Source organism: Eleutherodactylus coqui, chromosome 6 (genome assembly GCF_035609145.1).
Source record: "Eleutherodactylus coqui strain aEleCoq1 chromosome 6, aEleCoq1.hap1, whole genome shotgun sequence".
Lineage (NCBI taxonomy): Eukaryota > Metazoa > Chordata > Amphibia > Anura > Eleutherodactylidae > Eleutherodactylus > Eleutherodactylus coqui.
This window is the reverse complement of record NC_089842.1, coordinates 239435844-239462601: the sequence shown is the minus strand read 5'-3', so window position 1 is coordinate 239462601 and position 26758 is coordinate 239435844. Positions and strand designations below refer to the sequence as shown.

General features: G+C 48.9%; 1 protein-coding gene across 1 annotated transcript; it reads right to left on the bottom strand.

Annotated features, from left to right (window-relative positions):
- Positions 1-13033: 13033 nt before the first annotated feature.
- On the bottom strand, positions 13034-13981 carry LOC136571923 (olfactory receptor 5AP2-like). Its single transcript, XM_066572541.1, has one exon. The coding sequence runs from the start codon at positions 13979-13981 to the stop codon at positions 13034-13036; it is 948 nt and encodes a 315-aa protein (XP_066428638.1).
- Positions 13982-26758: the final 12777 nt, after the last annotated feature.

The following is a 26758-nucleotide window of genomic DNA, read 5'->3' as shown; positions in this document are numbered from 1 at the left end:
GCATAGTATGGGTGCACTAAGTTTTCCCATTGCAGTGTTCTATGTATCTGGCCCCCCCAAAAAAAACAGACTGACTAGGGAATGTAGTGTGGGCATAAGCCAACCGGTATTTTATCTGACATTAGCTCAGATGTCCGGGGCACTGCAATGGGATTTATTAATGTACCGTCGGTGGCTTCCTGGGACCCACCCATGCTGTGGGTCCACACAGATTTCCCAGAGCGGAGTTGTACCTGCCTGTGACTATGAAAAAAGGCCAGACTGACTAGGGCATGGAGTGTGGGCCGAAGCCAACCTGTACTTTATCTCTCGTTAGCTCAGCTATCCAGGGCACTGCATTGGGACAAACAAGAGGAGCGAGACAGTGCTAATGAGACGTTCACAGCTACACTAGCATTGGAGTCCGCTCTAGGCCTGCGATTGCTGAGGGTTTGTGCAGAGGCCTATGTCCTGGGTGCAGTGAAAGTCCGCTTCCTGCCTACGATTGCTGAAGCTGTTGGCCGAGGCCTATGTCCCGGGGGAACTGTAACTGCGCCAGGTTGGGGCTGTGCAACTTTTGCTTGGCTAATCCAGTCATTGGAGCGGTGAAAGGTAAGATACTGATTTAATGAGCCCATCGCAGATGAACTAGCATCGAAGTCCTCTTCATGCCTACGATTGCTGAAGCTGTGGACTGAGGCTGATGTCGTCGGCGCAGTGCAAGTCTGCCATGTTTGGCCGCACTGATTTATTTATTATTCAAGTCTTGGGTTGCCTAGGACCCACCTATGCTGTTAGGTGCACACTTAGTTCCCATCGCAGTGTTTGACCTGTCTGGCACAAAGACACTGACTGACTTGGGTAGGGGACAGAGTGCAGATGGCTTTCCCCTTGCGGTGTCGATTGAGCTATGCGACACCTAGACAGAATGAATACTGTGTTGGCACATGGATTCCTCATAGCTATGTAACTCATGCCCATGTTTGCAGCTCCTGACAGAGGTGGCACAGGATTGGAATGAAGATCGAACGTCAATTTCGCATCGATTCTCTACAGCATTGTGGGCTATCGCCCCGCCCCTTTTAAAGAGGGTCGCTACCTGGCCCTGCCAACCCTCTGCAGTCTATGCCTCCGTTTCCTCCTCATGGCAGACGCACTTATAAATAGACATGAGGGTGGTGTGGATATGCAGCCAGGGTGTGGCGTGATGGCAGCTGAAGGCTGCGCAGGGACACTTTTGTGTGCGCTGCGGACGCAGGGTCGTGCGGGGGGTGGGGGTGGGGGGGGGGGGGGGTGGGCAGCATGTAACCCAGTAGAAGAGGCAGCGGTGTGTCCCGCAGGCAGTGCTTGTGCTTGGTTGGAGGTAGTGTGGTGCTTAGCTAAGGTGTGCCTTGCTAATGAGGGTTTGTCCGAAGAAAAAATTGTTAGGGGGAGGGCTCACTCTTGCCGCTATTGTGGCTTAATAGTGGCACCTGGGAACCTGAGATTCAGCCCTGCATGTTTCCCCTTGCCTGCCCCATCCGTATCTGTGTCGTTTCCATCACTTTCGTAGGTTTTGAAGATTTGCACAAATGAAAACCTTACGAGCATCGGCGATATACAAAAATGCTCGAGTCGCCCATTGAATTCAATGGGGTTTGTTACTTGAAACGAACCCTCGAGCATCGCGGAAACTCGACTCGAGCGACGAGCATCTGAGCATTTTGGTGCTCGCTCATCTCTAATAATCATATATTCAGTATTTTCCTTACAATCCACAATTAATCATTCAGTATCATTTCTGGGTTACGATTACATAACTTTTGTGTTCTATAACAATTCCACAATGTAATTGAAATACATTAAATCAACATCCAGTTTAGGGTTTGAATATACTTTTTGACATATTAACTTCTAAATGTTTCTTTCAAATGTTCCATATTTTTCATAACAATGATACATTACATAAACTACTGGAGAATATAATGTCCCATTTATTACACTGTCCCTTAGATTTTCATTTACTAGCAACATAAAACAAATCTTATCAAATCTGAGCTCAGAAAAAAACCAAAAAAACCCCAAAATGTCTTCATTCTTTTGATCTCCTTTAGAACCTAAACCTGCAGATTCTCTGATGCAAGGGGATTGTTGTGCCCCCACTGCTTTCACTGGTTGCCTAAGAACAGACCCTAAGGAGGAATCTGTCCCCGCCATTTATATTGGTGTCAATCAATTTCCTCCTTTATCTATAGGTCCATAGGTGTACGATGTGCAGGTATCTAGGCTGACTATAGATCCCCCTTATACTTTATAAATGCCACTGTTGGAGTTGCCCTTTGTACACCATTTCTTTCCTCAGTTATGCTTAGCCCTCCTTTGACTTGTCATCAGCTAGCAGTTGGTATTCTGCAGAGGTTCACTTTAGTGACAGTTTAGCAGCACTCAGGCATTTGTTAGAAACACTTGTCAGTTCTTCAGGCTCAGTTGGATAGATACAGCTTATGGACATATGCAGTCTGCACTTAGAGAAGATGAAATTTAAAATCACACTTGAAAGGTCCCAATGTCTTAGCAAAAATACCTCTGTTCATGATTTAACTCAGTTCAAAATAAACTTGATCCAGAATAAATTAGACGATGGCGGATTAAAACAAAACAAAAACAAAATTGCAGTCCTGAGCCTTGTGGTGTTTTTTTTTTTTTCACAACTCCATAAAAATAGATGAAACAAGATTCTGCATGTCAATTTTATCAATCCAACAAACTCTGCCCAGAGTGATAAGCTTTTTGCTGTAGCAAATAAATATTTCTAATATTCCTAATAAATCTATCTTTATTACAGCACAAACAACTTCTATATGCAGTATATTGCACGTATAACTCATTAATGGATTACTATATAAACAAACAGTAATAATTCCATGATATTATGTTATCAAATATTGAAAGTCAAGTTAATCAATTATACAATGCAATGATCTTAGATTCATCATCATTAGAGATGAGTGAGCACCAAAATGTTTGGGTGCTCGTTGCTCGAGTCCAACTTTCCGCGATGCTCAAGGGTTCGTTTCGAGTAACGAACCCCATTGAAGTCAACGAAACGCAAGAAAGTGATGGAAACGACACAGAAACGGATAGGGCAGGCGAGGGGCAACATGCTGGGCTGCATTTCAGGTTCCCAGGTTCCACTATTAAGCCACAATAGCGGCAAGAGTGCCCCCCCCCCCTAACAATTTTTACTTCGGACAAACCCTCATTAGTAAGCCATACCTTAGCTAAGCACCACACTACCTCCAACTAAGCACAAGCACTGCCTGTCGGACACACCGCTGCCTCTTCTCCTGGGTTACATACTGTCCAACCCCCCCGCACGACCCAGTGTCCACAGCGCACACCAAAGTGTCCCTGCGCAGCCTTCAGCTGCCCTCATGCCACACGCTGGCCTCATAGCCACACCACCCTCATGTCTATTTATAAGTGCGTCTGCCATGAGGAGGAACCGGAGGCACACACTGCAGAGGGTGGGCAGGGCCAGGTAGCGACCCTCTTTAAAAGGGGTGGGGCAATAGCCCATAATGCTGTACAGAAGCAATGAGAAATCCAATCCTGTGCCACTTCCGTCAGGAGCTACAAACGTGGGCATAGCAATGGGGAATCCATGTGCCACACAGTATTCATTTTGTCAAGGTGTCGCATAGCTCAATCGACACTGCAAGGGGAAAGCCGTCTGCGCTCTGCCCCCTACCCAAGTCAGTCAGTGTCTTTGTGCCAGACGGGTCAAACACCGCAATGGGAACTAAGTTTGCACCAACAGCATAGGTGGGTCCTAGGAAACCCAAGACATGAACAAAAATTGATCTGAGCGGCCAAACATGGCAGACTTGCACTGCGCCCACGGCATAGGCCTCGGCCCACAGATTCAGCAATCCTAGGCAGGAAGCAGACTTTCACTGCACCCAGGACACAGGCCTCTGCACAACCCTCAGCAATCGCGTGCCTACAGCGGACTCCAATGCTAGCATAGCTGTGAACGTCTCATTAGCGCTGTATTGCTCCTGTAGTTTGTCCCAATGCAGTGCCCCGGATAGTAGAGCTAACGTCATATTAAATACAGGTGGGCTTCGGCCCACACTGCATGCCCCAGTCTGACCAGGGTTTTTAATACATAGACACAGGCAGGTACAAATCTCCTATGTGAAATCCCTGTGGACCCACAGCATGGGTGGCTCCCTGGAACCCACCGGCAGTACATAAATATATCCCATTGCAGTGCCCTGGACAGAAGAGCTAACGTCATATTAAATACAGGTGGGCTTCGGCCCACACTGCATGCCCCAGTCAGACTGGGGTTCTTTATAAGTAGACACAGGCAGGTACAACTCTATGTGGACCGACAGCATGGCTGGGTCCCAGGAAGCCACCGGCGTTAGATAAATAAATCCCATTGCATTGCCCAGCACAGCTGAGGTAACGTAAGATTAAATGCAGGTGGGCTTCGGCCCACACTGCATGCCCCAGTCTGACCGGGGTTTTTAATACATAGACACAGGCAGGTACATCTCCCTAATGTGAAGTCCGTGTAGACCAACAGCATGGGTGGCTCCCTGGAACCCACCGGCGGTACATACATATATCCCATTGCAGTGCCCTGGACAGCAGAGCTAAGGACAGATTAAATGCAGGTGGGCTTCGGCCAAGTATGTTTTCATTGTTGGAGGAGGAGGACGGGGAAGTTTTTGAGGCAGTACGTGTCCTGTCCCTGTGTCCGTAGTTATTTTCACCTTCCCAGTGACCGCGTCGCTGAAAAGTTGTCGAGCCTGTGGAACCTAGTACCGCAGCCTCGCCACCATCATGTCTTTGGGAAGCCTCCGTTTCCACTACCTTGTAACATTGCAGTATAGGCAGAGCCGAGAATTAGTAACATTTCAGCGGTAAGTGTATGTACAAACCCCTGTAACATTTCATTGGCAGTAGTGAGGACAGACCCCACTAACATTTCATTTGCAGCAGTATACACAGACCCCAGTAACATTTCAGTAGTATCAGAATAGACAGACCCCAGTAACAGTTCAGTAGTATAAGTCTAGACAGACCCCAGTAACATTTCAGTTCCAGCAGTATTGACAGACCCCAGTAACAATTCAGTAATATCAGTAGCGACATGCCCCAGTCACATTTCAGTTCCAGAAGTTCAGACAGACCCCATTAACAGTAACGTTAAAGCAGTATGGGCAAAGCAGCAGATTCACATTTCCCTTCAGCAGTGTAGGGAGAGCACAGCATTTGTAACTTTTCAGTAGTAGCAGTATAGTCAGACCCCAGTAACACTTACGTAGAAGCAGTATGGGCAGAGCCCACTAGTAGTTACATTTCTGTTTTAGCAGTATAGACCTGCCCCAGTAACATTTCCGTTGAAGCATTATGGGCAGAGCCCAGTATTAGTAAAATTATAGTAGTAACAGTATACATCAACCAAGGTAACATTTCAGGAGCAGAAGTATCGGCAGACCGAAGTAACATTTCTGTTGCTGAAGTATAGTCAGACCCCTGTAGCATTACTGTGGCAGAAGTATAGGTAGGCAGAACAGAGTTACATTTCTGTAGCAAAAGTGTAGGCCAACTCCAGACACAGTGGTGTACCATGAGTGCAGGCGAAGCCCATAAAAATTACTTGGATTACATTGTAGGCGAGGGCCCGAAAAATTGTTGTACTGACAGTACAAATGTACCCCAGAAAAAGTGCCCATGCCCAACCCAGAGGACAGGTGAAACCCATTAATCGCTTAGCGTACTGTGGCTGACTTTTTAACTAGGCCTGGAGGCAGCCCAGTCTAAAAAACAATTGGTTCAGGTGGAAGTTCCAATGCTTTAATGAGAATTGAAACAGATAAATATTATTTAGAAAAGTTATATGAGCCTTTTGGCCCACAGAAAAATTGCCCGTTCGCGGTGATTACGAGAGGTTTCCAGAGGAGGAGGAGGAGGACGAATATAATACACAGATTGACAAAGGTCTTTAGATAGCGCTGCTGTCTGCTGGTGGAGAAGAGAAGTCTGGGGAAATCCAGGCTTTGTTCATCTTTATGAGTGTAAGCCTGTCGGCGCTGTCAGTTTACAGGCGGGTACGCTTGTCCGTGATGATTCCCCCAGCTGCACTAAACACCCTCTCTGACAAGACGCTAGCCGCAGGGCACGCCAACACCTCCAGGGCATACAGCGCGAGTTCGGGCCACGTGTCCAGCTTTGACACCCAGTAGTTGTACGGAGCAGAGGCGTCACGGAGGACGGTCGTACGATCGGCTGCGTACTCCCTCACCATCTTCTTACAGTGCTCCCTCCGACTCAGCCTGGACTAGGGAGGTGAGAGACAGTCTTGCTGGGGAGCCATAAAGCTGGCAAAGGCCTTGGAGAGTGTTCCCCTGCCTGCGCTGAACATGCTGCCTGATCTTCGCGCCTCCCCTGCTACTTGGCCCTCGGAACTGCGCCTTCTGCCACTAGCGCTGTCAGATGGGAAGTTTACCATCAGTTTGTCCACCAGGGCCCTGTGGTATTGCATCACTCTCAAACGCCTTTCCTCTTTGGGAATGAGAGTGGAAAGGTTCTCCTTATAGCATGGGTCAAGCAGTGTGTACACCCAGTAACCGTAGTGGCCAGAATGCGTCTAACATGAGAGTCACTAGAAAGGCATGCTAACAAAAAGTCAGCTATGTGTGCCAGGGTACCTGTACGCAACATATGGCTGTCCTCACTTGGAAGATTACTTTGAGTATACTCCCCCTCCTCCTCAGGCCATACACGCTGAATGGATGAGAGGCAAGCAGCATGGGTACCCTCTGCAGTGGGCCCAGCTGTCTCTTCCTCCTCAGGCTCCTCCCCCTCCTCCTCCTCCACGCGCTGAGATATAGACATGAGGGTGCTCTGACTATCCAGCGACATACTGTCTTCCCCCGCCTCAGTTTCCGTCCGCAAAGCTTCAGCCTTTATGCTTTGCAGGGAACTTCTCAACAGGCATAGCAGGGGAATAGTGGCGCTAATGATTGCTGCATCGCCGCTCACCAACTGGGTAGACTCCTCAAAGTTTCCAAGGACCTGGCAGATATCTGTCATCCAGGCCCACTCCTCTGTAAAGAATTGAGGAGGCTGACTCCCACTACGCCGCCCATGTTGGAGTTGGTATTCCACTATAGCTCTACGCTGCTCCTACAGCCTGGCAACATGTGGAGCATAGAGTTCCACCGTGTGGGCACGTCGCAAAGCAGTCGGTGCACTGGCAGATTAAACCGATGTTGCAGGGTCCGCAGGGTGGCAGTGTCCATGTTGGACTTGCGGAAATGTGCGCTGACCCGGCGCACCTTGCCGAGGAGGTATGACAAGTGTGGGTAGCCTTTCAGAAACCGCTGAACCACCAAATTAAAGACATGGGCCAGGTATCGCACGTGCGTGAGGCTGCCGAGCTGCAGAGCTGCCACCAGGTTACGGCCGTTGTCACACACGACCATGCCCAGTTGGAGGCTCAGCGGTGAAAGCCAGCGGTCGGTCTGCTCTGTCAGACCATGCAACAGTTCGTGGGCCATGTGCCTCTTCTCTCCTAAGCTGATTAGTTTCAGCACGGCCTGCTGACACTTGCCCACCGCTGTGCCGCCGCGCGGCGCGACACCGACTGCTGGCGACGTGCTGCTGCTGACACGTCTTGATTGCGAGGTAGAGGTTGCGTTGGAGGAGGAGAAAGGTTTAGTGGTGGTGGCATACACCGCCACAGATACCAGCACCGATCTGGGGCCCACAATTCTGGGGGTGGGTAGGACGTGAGCATCCCAGGCTCTGACTCCGTCCCAGCCTCCACTAAATTCATCCAATGTGCCGTCAGGGAGATATAGTGGCCTTGCCTGCCTGTGCTTGTCCACGTGTCCGTTGTTAAGTGGACCTTGCCAGTAACCGCGTTGGTGAGGGCGCATACAATGTTGTGGGAGACGTAGTCGTGCAGGGCTGGGACGGCACACCGTGAAAAATAGTGGCGACTGGGGACAGAGTAGCGCGGGGCCGCCGCAGCTATCATGTTTTGGAAAAACTCAGTTTCCACAAGCCTGTATGGGAGCATCTCCAGGCTGATCAATTTGGCTATGTGCACGTTTAAAGCTTGAGCGTGCGGGTGCGTGGCAGCGTATTTGCACTTTCACTCCATTGCTTCTGCTAGCGACAGCTGGACGCTGCGCTGGGAGACATAGCTGGATGGGGCCGAGGACAGCGGAGGTGAGGGTGTGGGTGCAGGCCGGGAAGTGGTTGTGCCTCTGTCCTGAGAGGGGGGTTGGATCTGAGTGGCAAGTTGGGGCGCAGGGGGAGAGGCAGTGGTGCAACCCGGAGGCGGTGAACGACCTTCGTCCCAGCTTGTGGGGTGCTTGGCCATCATATGTCTGCGCATGCTGGTGGTGGTGAGGCTGGTAGTGGTGGCTCCCTGGCTAATTTTCGCACGACAAAGGTTGCACACCACTGTTCGTCGGTCGTCCGCGCTCTCAGTGAAAAACTGCCACACCTTTGAGCACCTTGGACTCTGCACGGTGGCTTAGCGCGAGGGGGTGCTTTGGGAATCTGGTGGGGGATTATTCGCTCTGGCCCTGCCTCTACCCCTGGCCACCCCACTGCCTCTTCCAACCTGTCCTGCGGCTGCACTTGCCTCCCCCTCTGAAGACCTGTCCTCAATTGACTTATCAAACCAGGTGGGGTCAGTCAGCTCATCGTCCAGTGGCTCTTCCTCCGAATCCTCTGTGCGCTCCTCCCTTGGACTTAATGCCCTTACTACTGCCTGACTGACAGACAACTGTGTCTCATCATAATCATCGACCTTCTAACCCACCGAAAGCTCTTGAGACAGGTGCCGGAAGACCCCAGCCTCATCACTCGGATCCCGGGAACTTTCCAAACGTTGGGCATCGGTCACGACAAACTCCTCAGGTGGGAGAGGAACCATTTTTTCCCAATCAGCGCTGGGGCCTGAAAACAGTTCCTGGGAGTCTGCCTGCTCATCCGAATGTGTCATTTCATGGAGTGAGGAGGCTGGGAAGAAGGAGGAGCAGCAGCGAGAGGATTCACAGTTGCAGCAGTGGACGGCGTAGAAGTCAGGTTGCTGGAGACATTGCTGGATGCACTTTCTGCCATCCACGACAGGACCTGCTCACACTGCTCATTTTGTAATAAAGGTCTACGACGTGGACCCAAAAATTGTGATATGAAGCTGGGGACCCCAGAAACTTTCTTCTCTCCCACTCCCGCAGCAGCCGGCTGGTATTTACCTGGACCAGGAACTCGGCCTATACCCACACCCTCACTTGGAACTCCGCGTTCTCGCCCACATCCACGTCCATGTCCTCTAGCCCTACCCCTCAGCATGGTGGATTACGAACGGTGTAAAAAATGTTTGAATTCTTTTTGGCGTTCAGTTGGAGTGAGACAGCGCTTATGTAACGCAAACCGTAGCCAGGAAAAAAATAATTCAGAAGACTGCAAGCACGCCTAGCTGTGCAATATGCAATACTGATACTCCTGAGCTCACACCAGCCACACAGTGAAATGCAGAGAGTCACAGGTAGCCGTAAGGATTTTCAGTTTTTTTTGGTAACACAGGTCTGCGATGAAAAAATTGTAGCATATTTAATTAGTGGGTTTAACAGTATTTTTTGTGCTGATTACGGTAAAAATAGTGAAAAAATTCCATCACCCCTAGATAAGTCACAAATTTCACCTGAAATTTTCTTATTTTCAGGGTTTTTCAGGTTTGGTACGCATGCGACAACGAATCTAAACTGTCTGCTAGGCGTGACCTTGACTGCAGTCAGTGACTCAGTGTAGAGCCAGCCACTGTGGTGTACGCATCAAACAGTTTTGTGATACGGTATTTAGAAGAAATGGCTACTAGAAGATGTGTCAACTCCCCTAACTGTTTCTGTTATATTTGTGGGTCTTATACCGTCAAGAAGCAACAAAGGAACATTTCTAATTTTGTTCAGAAGGTGTATTTTGCATACTTTGGTATGAAATTAGGGGACCAAGATAAATCTTGGGCTCCCCATATAGTGTGTTCTGTGTGTGTTGAAGAACTGAGACAATAGTTTCAAGGTAAGAAGAAATCATTTCGTTTTGGAGTACCCATGGTTTGGAGAGAGCCTAAAGATCACAGTGATGACTGTTATTTTTGTTCTTGTTCAGTGCAAGGTTTCAATTTAAAAAACAGGAAGGACATTTCATACCCAACCAACATACGTTCGGCTATTCGCCCTGTTCCTCATGGACCTGACTTGCCTATTCCTTCACCTCCGGATACCCTGGACAATATTTTAGACGATTTAGACCAAATGTCACATAGTAGCAGCGATAATGATCATAGCTATGATCCAGGTACCAATGACCCTGAACTTTTCTCTCAATCAGACTTGAACAATTTAGTACGAGATCTGGGCCTACCAAAGGATTCAGCGGAAGTGTTAGGGTCTAGACTTAAAGAAAGACATATGTTAGCCTCCGGTATTTCATTTTCATGGTACCGACTTAGAGAAAAGGAAGTTGTCCCTTTTTGTACACAAGAGGGTGAACTAGTTTTCTGCAACAATGTACCTGGAATCATGGAAATGTTCAACATAACGTATGACCCAGAGGAATGGAGACTTTTCATAGCTTCGTCAAAAAGGAGTTTGAAAGCCTTACTTCTTCACAATGGTAACCAATATGCTTCTGTGCCAGTTGGACACTCAGTCCATTTAAAAGAATGCTACGAAAATCTTGGGTTTGTTCTTAATAAGCTCAGCTACTCTGACCATAAATGGACCATTTGTGGGGATTTGAAAGTTATTTCCATGTTACTAGGTCAACAAAGTGGTTACACAAAGTTTCCATGTTTCCTCTGTGAATGGGATAGTCGTGACAGGAAACAACACTATGTCAAGCAGACCTGGCCAATCAGAAAGGCTCTTATTCCTGGAGTTACAAATGTTGAAAGACAAAGTTTAGTGGATCCTAAAAAGATCTTACTTCCACCACTTAATATCAAATTGGGACTAATGAAACAGTTTGTGAAAGCATTACACAAAGAAGGAGAGTGTTTCAAGTATCTTTGTGAACAGTTTCCTGGTCTATCAGATGCTAAGCTGAAAGAGGGAGTCTTTGTTGGGCCTGACATAAGAAAACTTTTAAAAGATGAAATCTTTGTCACTAAAATGGAAATGGAAGAAAAAAATGCCTGGAATTCATTTAAACTTGTTGTAACAGGCTTTCTTGGAAATAAAAAAGACCCAAACTGCAAAACTTTGGTTGCTGAATTGTTGCAAAACTACAGAATCTTGGGCTGCAACATGAGTGTCAAAGTCCATTTCCTTCACTCACATCTGGACTACTTTCCAGAAAATCTTGGGGCTGTAAGTGAGGAACAAGGAGAACTTTTCCATCAAGATCTAAAAGAAATTGAGTGCAGATACCAAGGTCGATGGAATGTCAACATGATGGCAGACTACTGTTGGATGTTAAAAAGGGAAAATTCACAAGAACACAGCCGAAAAAGTACCAAAAGAAGCTTTGATGGAAAAAGAAAACGTTTTTACAAAGACTTATAATAACTTTGCAACACATGTGTATCACTATTATGCTTATTTTAGCTAGATGTTGTTTTTTTTGCTTTTACTTCATGTTAAAATAATAAAAACAAATTTAAAAAATTCCATTTTTTGTATTTTTTCCAAATACTTCAACTTTATTTTGTAGGCAAGCCTTACGTGATAGAAAAAAACCCATGTCATTTTTGAAATCTGTGCAAAAAACTACATAAAGATGATTTAACAAAATCAAGACAATTTTTAAAAAAGTTTTTTTTGCAGACCTGTGTAATTTTTGTGCAATGCAATGCAATGCAGGCTATATTGCGCCAATGTGAGTTTCCCTGTATGGGGGTCTGTCACCGTGCTTGCAGTTTACAGCAGACACACAGCAGTGTAAAAAATGTTTGAATTTTTATTGGCCTGCAGTTGGAGTGAGACAGCGCAAACTGCAGCCAGGAAAAAAAAAATATTCGGAAGACTGCAAGCATGCCTAGCTGTGCAATAATGATGTACTACAACTACCAGCAGCCACGGAGTTAAATGCAGACGGTCACAGATAGCCCTAAACAGGTGCTTCTTTGGGGTACTTGTTGACAGGATTCTACAGTAGCACTGTCCCTGTCTCACCAATACTGCCCCTATACTCTGTAGAATTGGCTGCAGACTAAGAAGGCAATAGTCTGCAGAGCCCAAGATGAAAGAAAAAAATTGGTGCAAAGCTGCTCCTAGCAGCAACAACTGTAATTCACCCGGTAAGATGTGGCCCTAAGAAGCACCATTGGGGTTCTTCTACACTACCCACTGTCCCTGCCTGACCAATACTGCCCCTATACTACGTAGGACAGACTGCAGCCTGAGAACGCTATAGCCTGCACGTCCGATATAAAAAAAATATTGTGCAAAACTGCTCCCAGCACCCACAACAGTAGTGCACTAGGTGAGCTGTGGCCCTAAGAAGGACCGTTGGGGTTCTTGCAGACGCTAACACTCTCCCTATAGCAGCAGCAGCACTCTCCCCTCTGCCAGCGTGTGTCTGAGGCGAGCAGCGGGCGGGAAAGATTTAAATGCTCGGCGATTACCTGATCTCGCCAGCCACTCACTGCAGGGGGGTGGAATAGGGCTGGAACCTCACTGGAGGAAGTTGTAATGCCTTCCCTGCATGTCTATTGACCAGAAAATGGCGCTAACTTTTCAGGGAAGTAAATGTTATGGACTCGAGTACCGCGTGGTGCTCGTCACGAGTAACGAGCATCTCGAACACCCTAATACTCGAACGAGTATCAAGTTCGGACGAGTACGTTCGCTCATCTCTAATCTGCATATCTTTTGATGTACACATGTGATTGGCTTTAGACACTAACCTATTTACCTGGCTCTCTGTCCAGAACAATGATAGTTCAGTTTATTCTAGTCAAAGGCTCAAAATTGTAATTAAAATGGCTGAATGAGATCTAAATAATCATACAATCAGTATTTTCCTTACAGTTAGTCTAAAACAGATGGACTTGTATCATATTTTGTACAGCATGTTTGATATCCTTATTCCTTATACTGTAGATAATGGGATTCAGCATTGGAATTACCACAGTATAGACCATTGCCACAACTCTGTCCTGATGTGGGGAGTAACTGGATGGAGGGCGTAGGTGCATGAACAGTACAGTGCCATAGAACAACAAAACAACAGCCAGATGGGATGCACAAGTGGAGAAGGTCTTGAATCGTTGGTTGGTGGTGCGAATGTGTAAGATGGCCAAAGTGATACACACATAAGACAGAAGTATCAACAAAAAACTACTTACAACAATTAACACAATTGAAATATATTCAACTATTTCACTAAAAAAAATATCTTGACAAGAGAGCTGGAGGATGGGCGGCATCTCACAGAAAAAGTGTTCAACATGGTTGGACCTGCAAAATGACAGCTTGAAGGTGAAAAATGTCAAGATGACAGAGTTTCCAAAGCCTGTAACCCAACATCCAACAGCCAGGATAAGACAGAATTGGTTATTCATTATGATACTATATTGTAATGGTTTGCAGATGGCGATGTATCTATCATAGGACATTACAGCCAATAGTAAACACTCTGTACATCCAAGAGCTAGGTGGAAGTATAATTGGGTGGCACATCCCAAGAAAGAAATGCTTTTATCCCCAGAAAGGGTATTTGCTAGTATTTTGGGCACCACAGATGATGAAAAGCCAATATCAATAACAGAGAGATTGCTTAGGAAGAAGTACATGGGAGTATGGAGTTTATAATTACTTCTTACCACAATAAGTAGGAGAATATTTATGGATAATGTGATTGTATAAGTGACTAGAAGAAGAATAGAAAAAATAATCTGAAATTCAAAAACATTAGATAGACCAAGAAGGATGAAAGTTTTCACTGATGTCTGGTTGGAGTTCACTGCAGCATATATAAGCATTGTGCGATCACAGAAATAAATAATAATTGAATGGAAGAAGTAACTTATGCATAAATAACCATGATTAAAGAGGGCCCATATTTTTCAAATGGTGTTGAGTTCCTACAAATCCTAAAAACACTTCATTGGTTGGTTTCTCCTTGGTGGTTCTTGAACAGATTCTAAAGCAGAAATCACAAGCATAGAATGCATAAAAAAGAAAAAAATCAGGCATTTTAAGTGTTTGTCTCTGACAATATCGTAGTGGATTTATGATATAGGAACAAGGACCGATACATTAAGGCTTTATAGTTTCAGCTCTGGCATTCCCAGAAGTACCCTTTACGTTGTGTGCAGATGATGATCTAAAATTCTCTTAGGAAATACAAAATTCCAATCCTAATTAAATAGTCCAAAATTTTATTTAGATTTCTAATAGCATAATTATGTGTCAAGTATAAAGTATTTTATACGAGAAAAGTAAAATCTGAACTCTAAATAAAAAGTAAATGTAGAGATTAGAGATGAGCGAGCACACTCATTCGAGCATTAGGGTACTCGAGCTGCTCGTTACTCGAGACGAACACCACGCGGTACTCGAGTCAATTGCATTTCCTTCCCCGCATGTTTAGCGCCATTTCCTAGCCAATAGACATGTGGGGAAGGCATTACCACTTCCTGCTCTGACGTGCCAGCCCTATCCCCCCCAACAATAGTGAGTGGCTAGGCCAATCAGGTGACCGCCAAATACTTAAACTGGTCCCGCCCGCGGCTCGCCTCAGACGCATGCTGGCAGAGGTTAGGGAAAGTGCTGCTGCTTATATAGGGAAAGTGTTAGAGTTGGATTCATTCTTCAAGAACCCCAACGGTCCTTCTTAGGGTTACATCTGACCATGTGCATTATAGTTATGGTTTGCTGGAAGTAGTAGTGCATCAATTTTTGTATTACACATCAAGGCCAATTCCCAGCCTTTCAGTAATAGCGTTCTCAGGCTGCAGTGCCGTACAACCAGCTCTCACCGTGAAATTGCTCTCTAACATCCCCTAGCCTACTGCAATGGACTTCAGTTATACCATTCTGTGTCTGCAGTGTATTAAACAGAGGTCTCACCGCTAAACAAAGCTGTAATATTTTCTGGGCCACTGCAAAGTATTTCAGCTCTGCCGCTGTGCAGAACGTCTCACAATACCCTTTCCTTGGTGGGGTTGAGATAGCCACAGTTACCAGCACTATCCACTGGCTTTAGAGACTTCCCCCACTCCACACAGCTTCCATTATCTACAAGTCTCTGTGAGTGGTAAATGACCCCTAGGTATTAGCACAAGACAGCAGGTAAATTTTTTCAAGTCACAGCATGGAGCCTCCGCTATCTACAAGTCTCTGTGTGCGGTGAATTAGGCCACACTTGTCAGTGCTGTACAGTGGGGTAATTTATTTGGGCCCTGCTCTATTCTTAATCCGCCATGATGAGGAGTAGGGGTAAGGGTCGAGGACGTGGATGTCTAAGTGAGGGTGTGGGCACAGGCCGAGTTCCTGGGGGGGTAAATGACAGCCGGCTGCTGCGAGATTGGGAGAGAGGCAAGTTTCTGGGCTACCCAGCTTCATATCACAATTTATGGGTCCTCGTGGTAGACCTTTATTACAAACAGAGCAGTGTAAGCAGGTCCTGTCGTGGATGGCAGAAAAAGCGTCCAGCAATGTATTGACCACCCAGTCTTCTACGCAGTCCACTACTCCCGGACTAGGGACTGCAACTCTGAATCCTCTGGCTGCTGCTCCTCCTTTCTCCCAGCCTCCTTACACCAGGAAAATGACATATTCTGAGCAGGCAGACTCCCAGGAACTGTTCTCGGGTCCTTGCCATCAGTGGGAAAAAATGGTTCCTCTCTCACCTAAGGAGTTTGTCGTGACCGATGCCCAACCTTTGGAAAGTTTCCGGAGTCTGGGTGATGAGGCTGGGGACTTCCGGCAACTGTCTCAAGAGCATTTTGTGTATTAGGATGATGAGACACAGTTGTCTGTCAGTGAGGTATGGGCAGTAAGTCCGAGGGAGGAGCGCACAGAGGATTCGGAGGAAGAGCAGCTGGACGATGGGGTGACTGACCCCAACTGGTTTTCTAAGCCTACTGAGGACAGGGCTTTAGAGGGGGAGGAAAGTGCAGCATCAGGACAGGTTGGAAGAGGCAGTGGAGTGGCCAGGGGAGAGGCAGGGCCAGAGCGAAGAATCCCCCAACTGTTTCCCAAAGCACCCCCTCGCTGCAAGCCTCAGTGCTGAGGGCTATGTGTTCAAAGGTGTGGATGTTCTTTAGTGAGAGCGCGGAGAACCAACGAACAGTGGTGTGGAACCTGTGTTGCACTAAGATCAGCCGGGGAGCCACCACTACCAGCCTCACCACCACCAGCATGCACAGGCATATGATTGCCAAGCACCCCACAAGGTGGGACGAAGGACATTCACTGCCTTCGAGTCACACCACTGCCTTCTCCCCTGTGCCCCAGCCTGCCACACCAATCCAATCTCCCTCCCAGGACACAGGCACAAGCGCCTCCCATCCTGCACCCACACCCTCACCTCCACCGTCCTCCACTCCATCCAGCAATGTCTCTAAGTGCAGCCTTCAGCAGTCACTAACACAAGCGTTGGAGAGAAAACGCAAATACGCCACCACCCACCCGCACACACAAGCTTTAAACGTGCACATTGCTAAATTAATCAGCCTGGAGATGCTGCCGTACAGGCTTGTGGAAACGGAGAATTTCAAAAACATGATGGTGGCGGCGGTCCGGCGCTACTCAGTCCCCAGCTGCCACTATTTTTCCAGGTGTGCTGTCCCAGCCCTACACCAGCAACATAAATCGTGCCCTCACCAACGCGGCTACTGGGAAGGTCCATTTAACCACAGACACGTGAACAAGTACTGGCGGGCAGGGCCACTATATCTCCCTGACGGCATATTGGGTGAACTTGGTGGAGGCTGGGACCGAGTCAGAGCCTGGGACGGCTCCCGTCCTAACCGAACCCAGAATAGCGGGTCCTACCTCGGTGCTGTTATCTGCAGCGTTTTATGCCACCTCCTCCAAGCCCCCCCTCCTCCTCCGCCACCTCTTCCTCTCAATTAAGAAGTGTGAACACGTTGCAAGCAGTCAGTAGCGCGCGGCAGTACAGCAGTGGGCAAGCGTCAGCAAGCCGTGCTGAAACGAATCAGCTTAGGTGACAAGAGGCACGCAGGCCCCCGAGCTGTTGCAGGGTCTGACAGAGCATACCGACTTCTGGCTTTCGCCGCTGAGCCTCCAACCGGGCATGGTCGTATGTGACAACGGCCGTAACCTGGTGGAGGCTCTGCAGCTCGGCAGCCTCACACATGTGCCATGTCTGGCCCACGTCTTCAATTTGATGGTTCAGCGGTTTCTGAAAAACTACCCACACTTGTCTGACCTGCTCGGCAAGGTGCACCGCGACTGTGCACATTTCCACAAGTCCACCACGGATGCTGCCACCCTGAGGACCCTGCAACATTGGTTTCAGCTGCCGCAGCACCAACTGCTGTGCGATGTGCCCACATGCTGCAGTTCTACACTGTATATGTTGCCAGGCTGTACAAGCAGCGTAGAGCAATAGTGGAATACCAGCTGCAACATGGGCGGCGGAGTGGTAGTCTGCCTCCGCAATTCTTTACTGAGGCGTGGGCATGGATGGCAGATATCTGCCAGGTCCTTGGAAACTTTGAGGAGTCTACCCAGATAGTGAGCGGCGATGCGGCCATAATTAGCGTTACCATCCCGCTGCTTTGCCTGCTGAGAAGTTTGTTGCAAAGCATAAAGGCCAACTCTTTGCGGTTGGAACAGGAGACGGGGAATGACAGTATGTCGCTACATAGCCAGACCACCCTCATGTCTACACCTCTGATAATGCAGCCACGAAGAACCAACATAATGGTTGGACTTTATGGGTTAACTTTAACCCCTAAATCTAGGATGATCTATATTCATATCACATTAGGAGTTAATGATAACAGTTTTAGTGATATTCAAAGCATATTCATGTATATTTAAAGTAGTTGCTATGCTATGAATCATTGAATATAATCATAGAGTTGGAAGTGACCTCCAAGGTCATAGGGTCCAATCCCCTGCTTAAATCAGGCTTCACCAAGTCATCCTAGATAGATATCTGTCCACTCTCTGCTTGAACTCTTCCATTGAAGGCGAACCCATCACCTCCCCTGGTAACCTGTTCCTCTTATTAATCACATTTACTGTCAGAAGTTTTTTTTTTAATATCTAATTTGTGTCCGCTCCCTTTTAGTTTCATCCCATTGCTTCTAGTCTTTCCATGTGCAAATGAGAATATGTCTGATCTCTCTGCCCTGTGACAGCCCTTCAGATATTTGTAGACAGCTATTAAAGGGGTTGTCCCGCGGCAGCAAGTGGGTCTATACACTTCTGTATGGCCATAATAATGCACTTTGTAATGTACATTGTGCATTAATTATGAGCCATACAGAAGTTATAAAAAGTTTTTTACTTACCTGCTCCGTTGCTAGCGTCCTCGTTCCCATGGAGCCGACTAATTTTCGCCCTCCGATGGTCAAATTAGCCGCGCTTGCGCAGTCCGGGTCTTCTGCTCTCTTCAATGGAGCCGCTCGTGCAGAATGCCGGCTCCGTGTAGCTCCGCCCCGTCACGTGCCGATTCCAGCCAATCAGGAGGCTGGAATCGGCAATGGACCGCACAGAAGAGCTGCGGTCCACGGAGGGAGCAGACCCCGGCGGCCATCTTCAGCAGGTAAGTATGAAGACGCCGGACCGCCGGGATTCAGGTAAGCGCTGAGCGGTTTGTTTTTTTAACCCCTGCATCGGGGTTGTCTCGCGCCGAACGGGGGGGGGGTTAAAAAAAAAAAAAAAACCGTTTCGGCGCGGGACAACCCCTTTAAGTCTCCTCTCAGCTTTTGTTTTTGCAAGCTAAACACTCCCATGTTCTTTAACACAGGGTTGTCAAACTAAAATACACAGTGGTTCAAAATTAAAAACTTGGACAAAGTTGCGGGCTAAGGGTGCGTTCACAAGAACGTAACATAGTAACATAGTATGTAAGGCTGAATGAAGACCATGTCCATCTAGTCCAGCCTGTCTATCCTACTGTGTTGATCCAGAGGAAGGCAAAAAACCCCAAGGCCAGAAGTCAATTAGCCCTTTTGGGGAAAAAATTCCTTCCCGACTCCCTAATGGCAATCAGACTGTTCCCTGGATCAACCCCTAATAGTTCCTACCTGCCTATATACCAGGATTGACACTTAACCTAAAATTTATATCCTGTAATATCCTTCTCCAGAAAGACATCAAGTCCCCTTTTAAACTCCTCTATGGATTTTGCCATCACCACTTCCTCCGGTAGAGAGTTCCACAGTCTAACTGCTCTTACAGTAAAGAACCCCTTTCTGTGTTGGTGATGAAACCTACTTTCCTCTAATCGTAGCGGATGTCCTCTTGTTACCGTCGTGGTCCTGGGTGTAAACAGATCGCGGGAGAGATCCTTGTATTGTCCCCTCATGTACTTATACATGGTTATTTGGTCGCCTCTTAACCTTCTTTTTTCTAGAGTAAATAGTCCCAATTTGGACAGCCTCTCTGGGTATTCCAGTCCCGTCATTCCATGTATTAGTTTAGTCGCTCTTCTTTGAACCCCCTCAAGCACTGTGACATCTTTCCTGAGCACCGGTGTCCAGAATTGTACGCAGTATTCCATGTGAGGTCTGACAAGTGCCTTATATAATGGAAGGATAATGTTCTCGTCCTTCGCCCCTATACCTCTTTTGATGCACCCCAAGACTTTATTTGCCTTTGCAGCGGCTGACTGGCATTGGTTACTCCAGTTTAGTCTATTATCCACTAATACCCCCAGATCCTTTTCCATATCACTTTTCCCTAGTGGTACCCCATTAAGTGAATATTTGTGACATCCGTTCCTCTTGCCCATGTGCATAGTCTTACATTTTTCAACATTGAACTTCATTTGCCATTTTTCTGCCCAAGCCCCCAGCTTATCCAGGTCCGTTTGTAGCCGCACATTGTCCTCCGTTGCATTAATTATATTGTATAATTTTGTGTCATCTGCAAATATTGATATTTTGCTGTGCAGCCCCTCTATCAGGTCATTAATAAATATGTTGAACAGAGTGGGGCCTAATACTGAACCCTGTGGCACCCTGCTAGCGACTGTGGTCCAATCAGAGTACGAACCATTTATTACCACCCTCTGCTTTCTATCGTTGAGCCAATTTTTTACCCACTTATACACGTTTTCGCCAGTCCGAGCTGCCTCATTTTGTATATTAGCCTATTATGTGGCACGGTGTCAAAGGCTTTAGAGAAGTCCAGATATACAAGATCAATAGATTCTCCCTGGTCCAGCTTAGAGCTTACTTCATCGTAGAAACTGATCAGATTTGTCTGACATGAGCGACCCTTCATGAATCCATGCTGGTGAGGAGTTATTCCCTTAATCTCCTTGAGGTACTCATCGATGGCGTCTCTCAGAATCCCCTCGAAAATTTTTCCCGTTACTGAAGTGAGACTTACTGGCCTGTAGTTACCAGGCTCACTTTTGCTCCCTTTTTTGTAAATTGGAACCACGTTGGCAATGCGCCAGTCCAATGGTACTACTCCGGTCTTGATAGTGTCTAGAAATATTAGGTATAGCGGCCTAGCTATCTCGTCACTTAGTTCCTTTAGTATCCTTGGGTGTAATCCATTTGGGCCCGGTGATTTATCAATTTTAGTTTTCTTTAGACGCTTCCGCACCTCCTCCTGCGTTAGGTATGAGATATTTTGTGAGGGGTTCGTTTTATTCCCCTGCATCTCGTGTGGCATTTCCTTTTCTTTGGTGAACACACTTGAGAAGAAACTGTTTATTAGATTTGCTTTCTCTTCGTCATCATCAATGATTTCTCCTGCATTGTTTTTTAAAGGGCCAGCGCTCTCCCTGCAAATCCTTTTGCTGTTTATGTAGTTGAAAAATAGCTTCGGGTTGTTTCTGCTCTCTTTTGCGATCCGTCTTTCTGCTTCCTCCTTGGCAGTTTTAATCGTATCTTTGCATATTTTGTTTTTTTCCCTGTATGATTTTAGCGCTTCTTCGCTGCCTTGTTGCTTTAGTAGTTTGAACGCTTTCTTCTTTTCGTTTATTGTCCCTCGTACCGTCTTGTCGAGCCACATTGGTTTCCTTTTAGCTGAGTTTCTTTTATTTTTAAAGGGAATGAACTGCTCACATGAGGCGATTAGGATCCTTTTGAACTTTTCCCATTTTTCCTCCGTACTGATATTTTTGAGGATGTTGTCCCAATTAATGTTACCGATAGTAGTTCTAAGCTCATCAAATTTTGCTTTACTAAAGTTTAGTTTCTTTGTCACTCCCTGATAAGGCTTCCTATTGATTGACAGCTGGAAGTTGATTATATTGTGGTCACTGTTCCCCAGGTGCCCCTCAACCTGCACCCCCTTTATACATTCCGGTTTGTTAGTTAGCACTAGGTCCAGAATGGCTCTCCCTCTTGTTGGTTCCTGCACAAGTTGGTTCAGGTAATTGTCTTTAATTACTCTCAAGAACTTATCACCCCTGTGAGATTTGCAGGTTTCGTTCTCCCATGTTATATCTGGGTAATTAAAGTCCCCCATGATAATTACTTCGTTTCGTTTTGACACCTCTTCTATCTGCCTTAGTAGTAAGTCTTCAGTTTCTTCTGTTGCTTTTGGTGGTCGATAGAAGACCCCTATCAGGATTTTGTTATTTTTTCCTCCCTGTATTTCTACCCACAGAGATTCCACCTGTTCGTCTCCTACCCCTATATCCTCCCGTAGCCTCGGCTTCAAGTTCGATTTGACGTACAGACATACCCCTCCCCCTTTCTGGTTCCTTCGGTCTCTTCTGAAGAGATTGTACCCCTGCAATTTCACCGCCCAATCGTACTTATCATCAAGCCATGTTTCAGTAATTCCAACCATATCATAACTTTCATCAGTCATTCTTGCTTCAAGCTCGCCCACTTTACCGATCACGCCGAGCCGATATACATCCTCTTCATCTGCAGGGGGGAGCCTGGAAGAGCCAGGGGCAGGAACTGTACTCCCGCCCCCTCTCCTGCCTCCTCTCCGTCCCTCCCTCTCCCTCTCCACCCCTCTCCCCCCTCCCCTCTCCCTCTCCCCCCTCTCTCCCTCACCCTCCAACCCCCCTCCCCCCTTTCTCCCTCCCCCTCCCTATCCCCCCTCTCTCCCTCTCCCCCCTCTCCCCCTCTCCCCCATCTCCCCCCTCTCTCCCCCCCTTCCCCCCTCTCCCTCCCCCTCCCTCCCCCTCCCCCCTCTCTCCATCGCCCTCCCTCCCCCTTCTCCCCCCTCCCCCTCCCTCTCCCCCCTCTCCCCCTCCCTCTCCCTCTCCCCCTCCCTCTCCCACTCCCTCTCCCCCCCTTTCTCCCTCTCCCTCTCCCCCCCTTTCTCCCTCTCCCTCTCTCCCCCTCCCTCTCCCTCTCCCCCGCCCCTCTCCCTCTCCCTTTCCCCCATCTCCATCCTCTCCCCCTCCCCCTCCCTCCCCCTCTCCCTCTCCCCCCCTCTCCATCCTCTCCCCCTCCCCCTCTCTCTCCCTCTCCCTCTCCCCCTCTCCTCCCTCCCTCTCCCCCTCCCTCCTTCTCCCTCTCCCCCCTCATCCTCTTCCCCCCTCTCCCTCTCCCCCTCTCCCCCCTTTCCCTCTCCCCCTCCCCCTCTCCCCCCTCTCCCTCTCCGCCCCTCTCCCTCTCCTCTCCCTCTCCCCACTTCCCCCCTTCTCCCTCCTGCCTTCTCCCTCTTCCCCCTCTCCCTCTCCCCCTCTCATTCCCCACTCCCCCCTCTCCCTCCCTCTCTCCCCCTTTCCCTCTCTCCCTCCTCCGCTCTCCCTCTCCCCCCTCCCTCTCTTTCTCTCCCCCTCTCCCCCCTCTCACTCTTCCCCTCCTCTCCCTCTCCCCCTCTCTCTCACCCCCTCCTTTCCCTCTCCTCTCCCTTTCCCCCTCCTCTCCCCCTCCTCTCCCTCTCCTCTCCCCCTTCCTCCCCTCTCCCTCTCCCCCCTCCTCTCCCTCTCCCCCCTCTCTCTCTCCCCCCTTCCCCCCTCACCCTCTCCCCCTCTCCCCCCTCTCTCTCTCCCCCCTTCCCCCCTCACCCTCTCCCCCTCTCCCCCCCTCTCCCCCTCCCCCTCTCCCTCCCCCTCCCCCCCTCTTCCCCTCTCTCCATCCCCCTCTCCCCCTCTCCCCCTCCCTCTCTCTCCCCCTCCCCCCTCTCCCCCCTCTCTCCCCTCTCCCCCCTCCCTCTCTCCCTCTCCCCCTCCTCTCCCTCTCCCCCTCTCCCCCTCCTCTCCCCCTCCTCTCCCTCTCCCCCCTTGCCCCCCTTTACCTCCCCCCTCTCCTTCCCTCTCCCTCTCTCCCCCTCTCCCTCTCTCCCTCCCCCCTCTCCCTCCCTCTCTCCCTCTCCTCTTCTCCCTCTCTCCCCTCCCTCCCCCCCCTATCCCTCTCCCCCTCCTCTCCCCCTCCTCTCCCCCTCCTCTCCCTCTCCAACCTCTCCTTCCTCCCCTCTCCCCCCTCCCTCTCTCCCTCCCCCCCCCTCTACCTCTCCCCCTCCTCTCCCTCTCCCCACCTCTCCCTCCTCCCCTCTCCCCCCTTTCTCCCTCCCCCTCCCTCTCCCCCCAGGCCCCGTCTCCCCCTCTCTCGCCTCTCTCCCTCCCCCTCCCTCCCCCTCCCTCCCCCCTCTCCCCCTCCCTCTCCCCCCTCCCTCTCCCTCTCCCTCTCCCTCTCCCCCCCTCTCTCCCTCTCCCACTCCCCCCCTTTCTCCCTCTTCCTCTCCCCCCCTTTCTCCCTCTCCCTCTCCGCCCCTCTCTCCCCCTCCCTCCTCCCTCTCCCCCTCCCTCTCCCTCCCCCTACCACTCCCCCCCTCTCCCCCCTCTCTATCCTCTGCCCCTACCCCTCCCTCCCCCTCTCCCTCTCCCTCCTCTCCATCCTCTCCCCCTCCCCCTCTCTCCCTCTCCCCCCTCCCTCCCCCCTCTCCCTCTTCCCCCTCTCCCTCCCCCTCTCTCTCCCCCCTCTTCCTCCCTCTCCCTCTCTCACCTCTCTCTCTCCCCCCCCTTTCCCCCTCTCCCCCTCTTCCCCCCCTCTCCCTCCCCCCTCTCCCCCTCTTTCCCTCCCCCTCTCTCTCTCCCCTCCTCTCTCCATCCACCTCTCCCTCACTCTCTCCCTCCCCCTCTCCCCCCTCTCCCCATCCCTCTCTCCCTCTCCCCCCTCCCTCTCCTCTCCATCTCCCCCTCCCCCTCTCCCTCCCCCCCCCTCTCCCCCGCCCCTCTCCCTCTCCCCTCTCTCTCTCCCCCTCTCCCTCTCCCCCCTCTCCCTCCCTCTCTCCTCTCTCCCCTCTCCCTCTCCTCCCCTCTCTGCCCACCCTCTCCCCCTCCCCCTACCCCCTCTCCATCCTCTCCCCCTCTCCCTTTCCCCCCTCTCCCTCTCCTCTCCCTCTCCCCCTCCCCCCTCATCCTCTCCCCAGTCTCCCCCTCTCTCCCCCTCTCCCTCTCTCTCCCCTCTCTCTCCCCTCTCCCCCTCTCCCCCTTCTCTCCATTCCTGCAACAGAAGTATAGGCATACCCCAGTAACATTTCTGTAGTAAAAGGATAGGTGGACCCCAGTAACATTCCTGTAGCAGAAGTATAGGCAAACCTCTGTAACAAACCTGTAGCAAGAGTGTAGGCGAACCCTGACACATTGGTGTACCAAAAGTATTGGCGGACCCCAGTAACATTTCTGTAGCAAAGGTATGGGCAGACCCCTATAACAAGTAAGATTCCTGTAGCAGAAGTATAGGCAGACCCCAGTAACATTTCTGTAGTAAAAGGATAGGCAGACCCCAGTAACATTCCTGTAGCAGAAGTATAGACAAACCCCAGTAACATTTCTGTAGTAAAAGTATAGGCGGACCACAGTAACATTCCTGTAGCAGAAGTATAAGCAGACCCCTGTAACATTCCTGTAGCAAGAGTATAGGCGAACCCCTGAAACATTGGTGTACCAAAAGTATAGGTGGACCCCAGTAACATTTCTGTAGCAAAAGAGTAGGCGGCCCCAAGTAACATTTCTGTAGCAAAGGTATAGGCAGACCCCTATAACAAGTAAGATTCCTGTAGCAGAAGTATAGGCAGAGCCCTGTAGCATTCCTGTAGCAGAAGTATAGGCAGACCCCAGTAACATTTCTGTAGCAAAAGTATAGGCGAACCCCTGTAACATTTCTGTAGTAAAAGTATAGGTGGACCCCAGTAACATTTCTGTAGCAAAGGTATAGGCAGACCCCTATGACAAGTAAGATTCCTGTAGCAGAAGTATAAGAAGAGCCCTGTAACATTCCTGTAGCAGAAGTATAGGCAGACCCCAGTAACATTTCTGTAGTAAAAGGATAGGCGGACCCCAGTAATATTCCTGTAGCAGAAGTATAGGCAGACCCCTGTAACATTCCTGTAGCAGAAGTATAGGCAGACCTCTGTAACATTTCTATAGTAAAAGTATTAGCGGACCCCAGTAACATTCCTGTAGCAGAAGTATAGGCAGACCCCTGTAACATTCCTGTAGCAGAAGTATAAGCAGACCCCAGTAACATTTCTGTAGTAAAAGTATAGGCGGACGACAGTAACATTCCTGTAGCAGAAGTATAGGCAGACCCCTGTAACATTCCTGTAGCAAGAGTGTAGGCGAACCCCTGAAACATTGGTGTACCAAAAGTATAGGTGGACTCCAGTAACATTTCTGTAGCAAAAGTATAGGCAAACCCCTGTAAAATTTCTGTAGTAAAAGTATAGGCAGAGCCCAGTAACATTTCTGTAGCAAAAGAGTAGGCGGACCCCAGTAACATTTCTGTAGCAAAGGTATAGGCAAACCCCTGAAACATTGGTGTACCATGGGTGTAGGCATAGACAGAAAAATTAGTTAGATAACAGTATAGGCGAGGAGCAGAAAAATTGGTGTACCAAGAGTACAAGTGCACTCCTGAAATATTGCTCAACCGCGAGGGCAGGTGAAACCCAGAAACATTTTTTAAAGATACAGTTCGCTGTTGCTTAATTTGTAACAGAGCCTGGAGGGAGCCCTGTGAGAAAAATTGATTTCTGTTAAAGTATCAATACTTTTGAAACTTTGAAAAATTGTAAAAAACTTATAAACAGAGACTTTTGGGCTGCAGAAAAATTGGCAGTTCAGCGTGTTTTAGGGGGAGGAGGAGGTGTAATAATATCCGAGAGTGATTGAAAAAACACATTCCCCCTTTTTTTCTGGTGATTGAGAATGCTTTTTTCTCCTGTTGCAGCGAAAAAAGTCAGATCTGCTGCTTTCCACCGGTGGAGAAGAGAAGTCTGGGGAAATACAGCCTTTGTTCATCTTCATGAGTGTAAGCATGTCGGCACTGACAGTTGATAGGCGAGTACGCTTATCCGTGATTATCCCCCCAGCTGCACTGAACACCCTCTCTGACATGATGCTAGCAGCAGGGCAGGCCAGCACCTTCAGGGCATACAGTGCAAGTTTGTGCCACGTGTCCAGCTTTGACACCTAATAGTTGTATGAAGCAGGGGCATCATGGAGAATGGTGGTGCGATCGGCTACGTACTCATTCACCATCTTTTTACATTGCTCCCTCCGACTCAGCCTTGACTGGGGAGTGGTGACACATTCTGGCTGGGGAGCCATAAAGCTGGCAAAGGCCTTGGAGAGTGTTCCCCTGCCTGCGCTGGACATGCTGCCTGATCCACGCACCTCCCCTGCT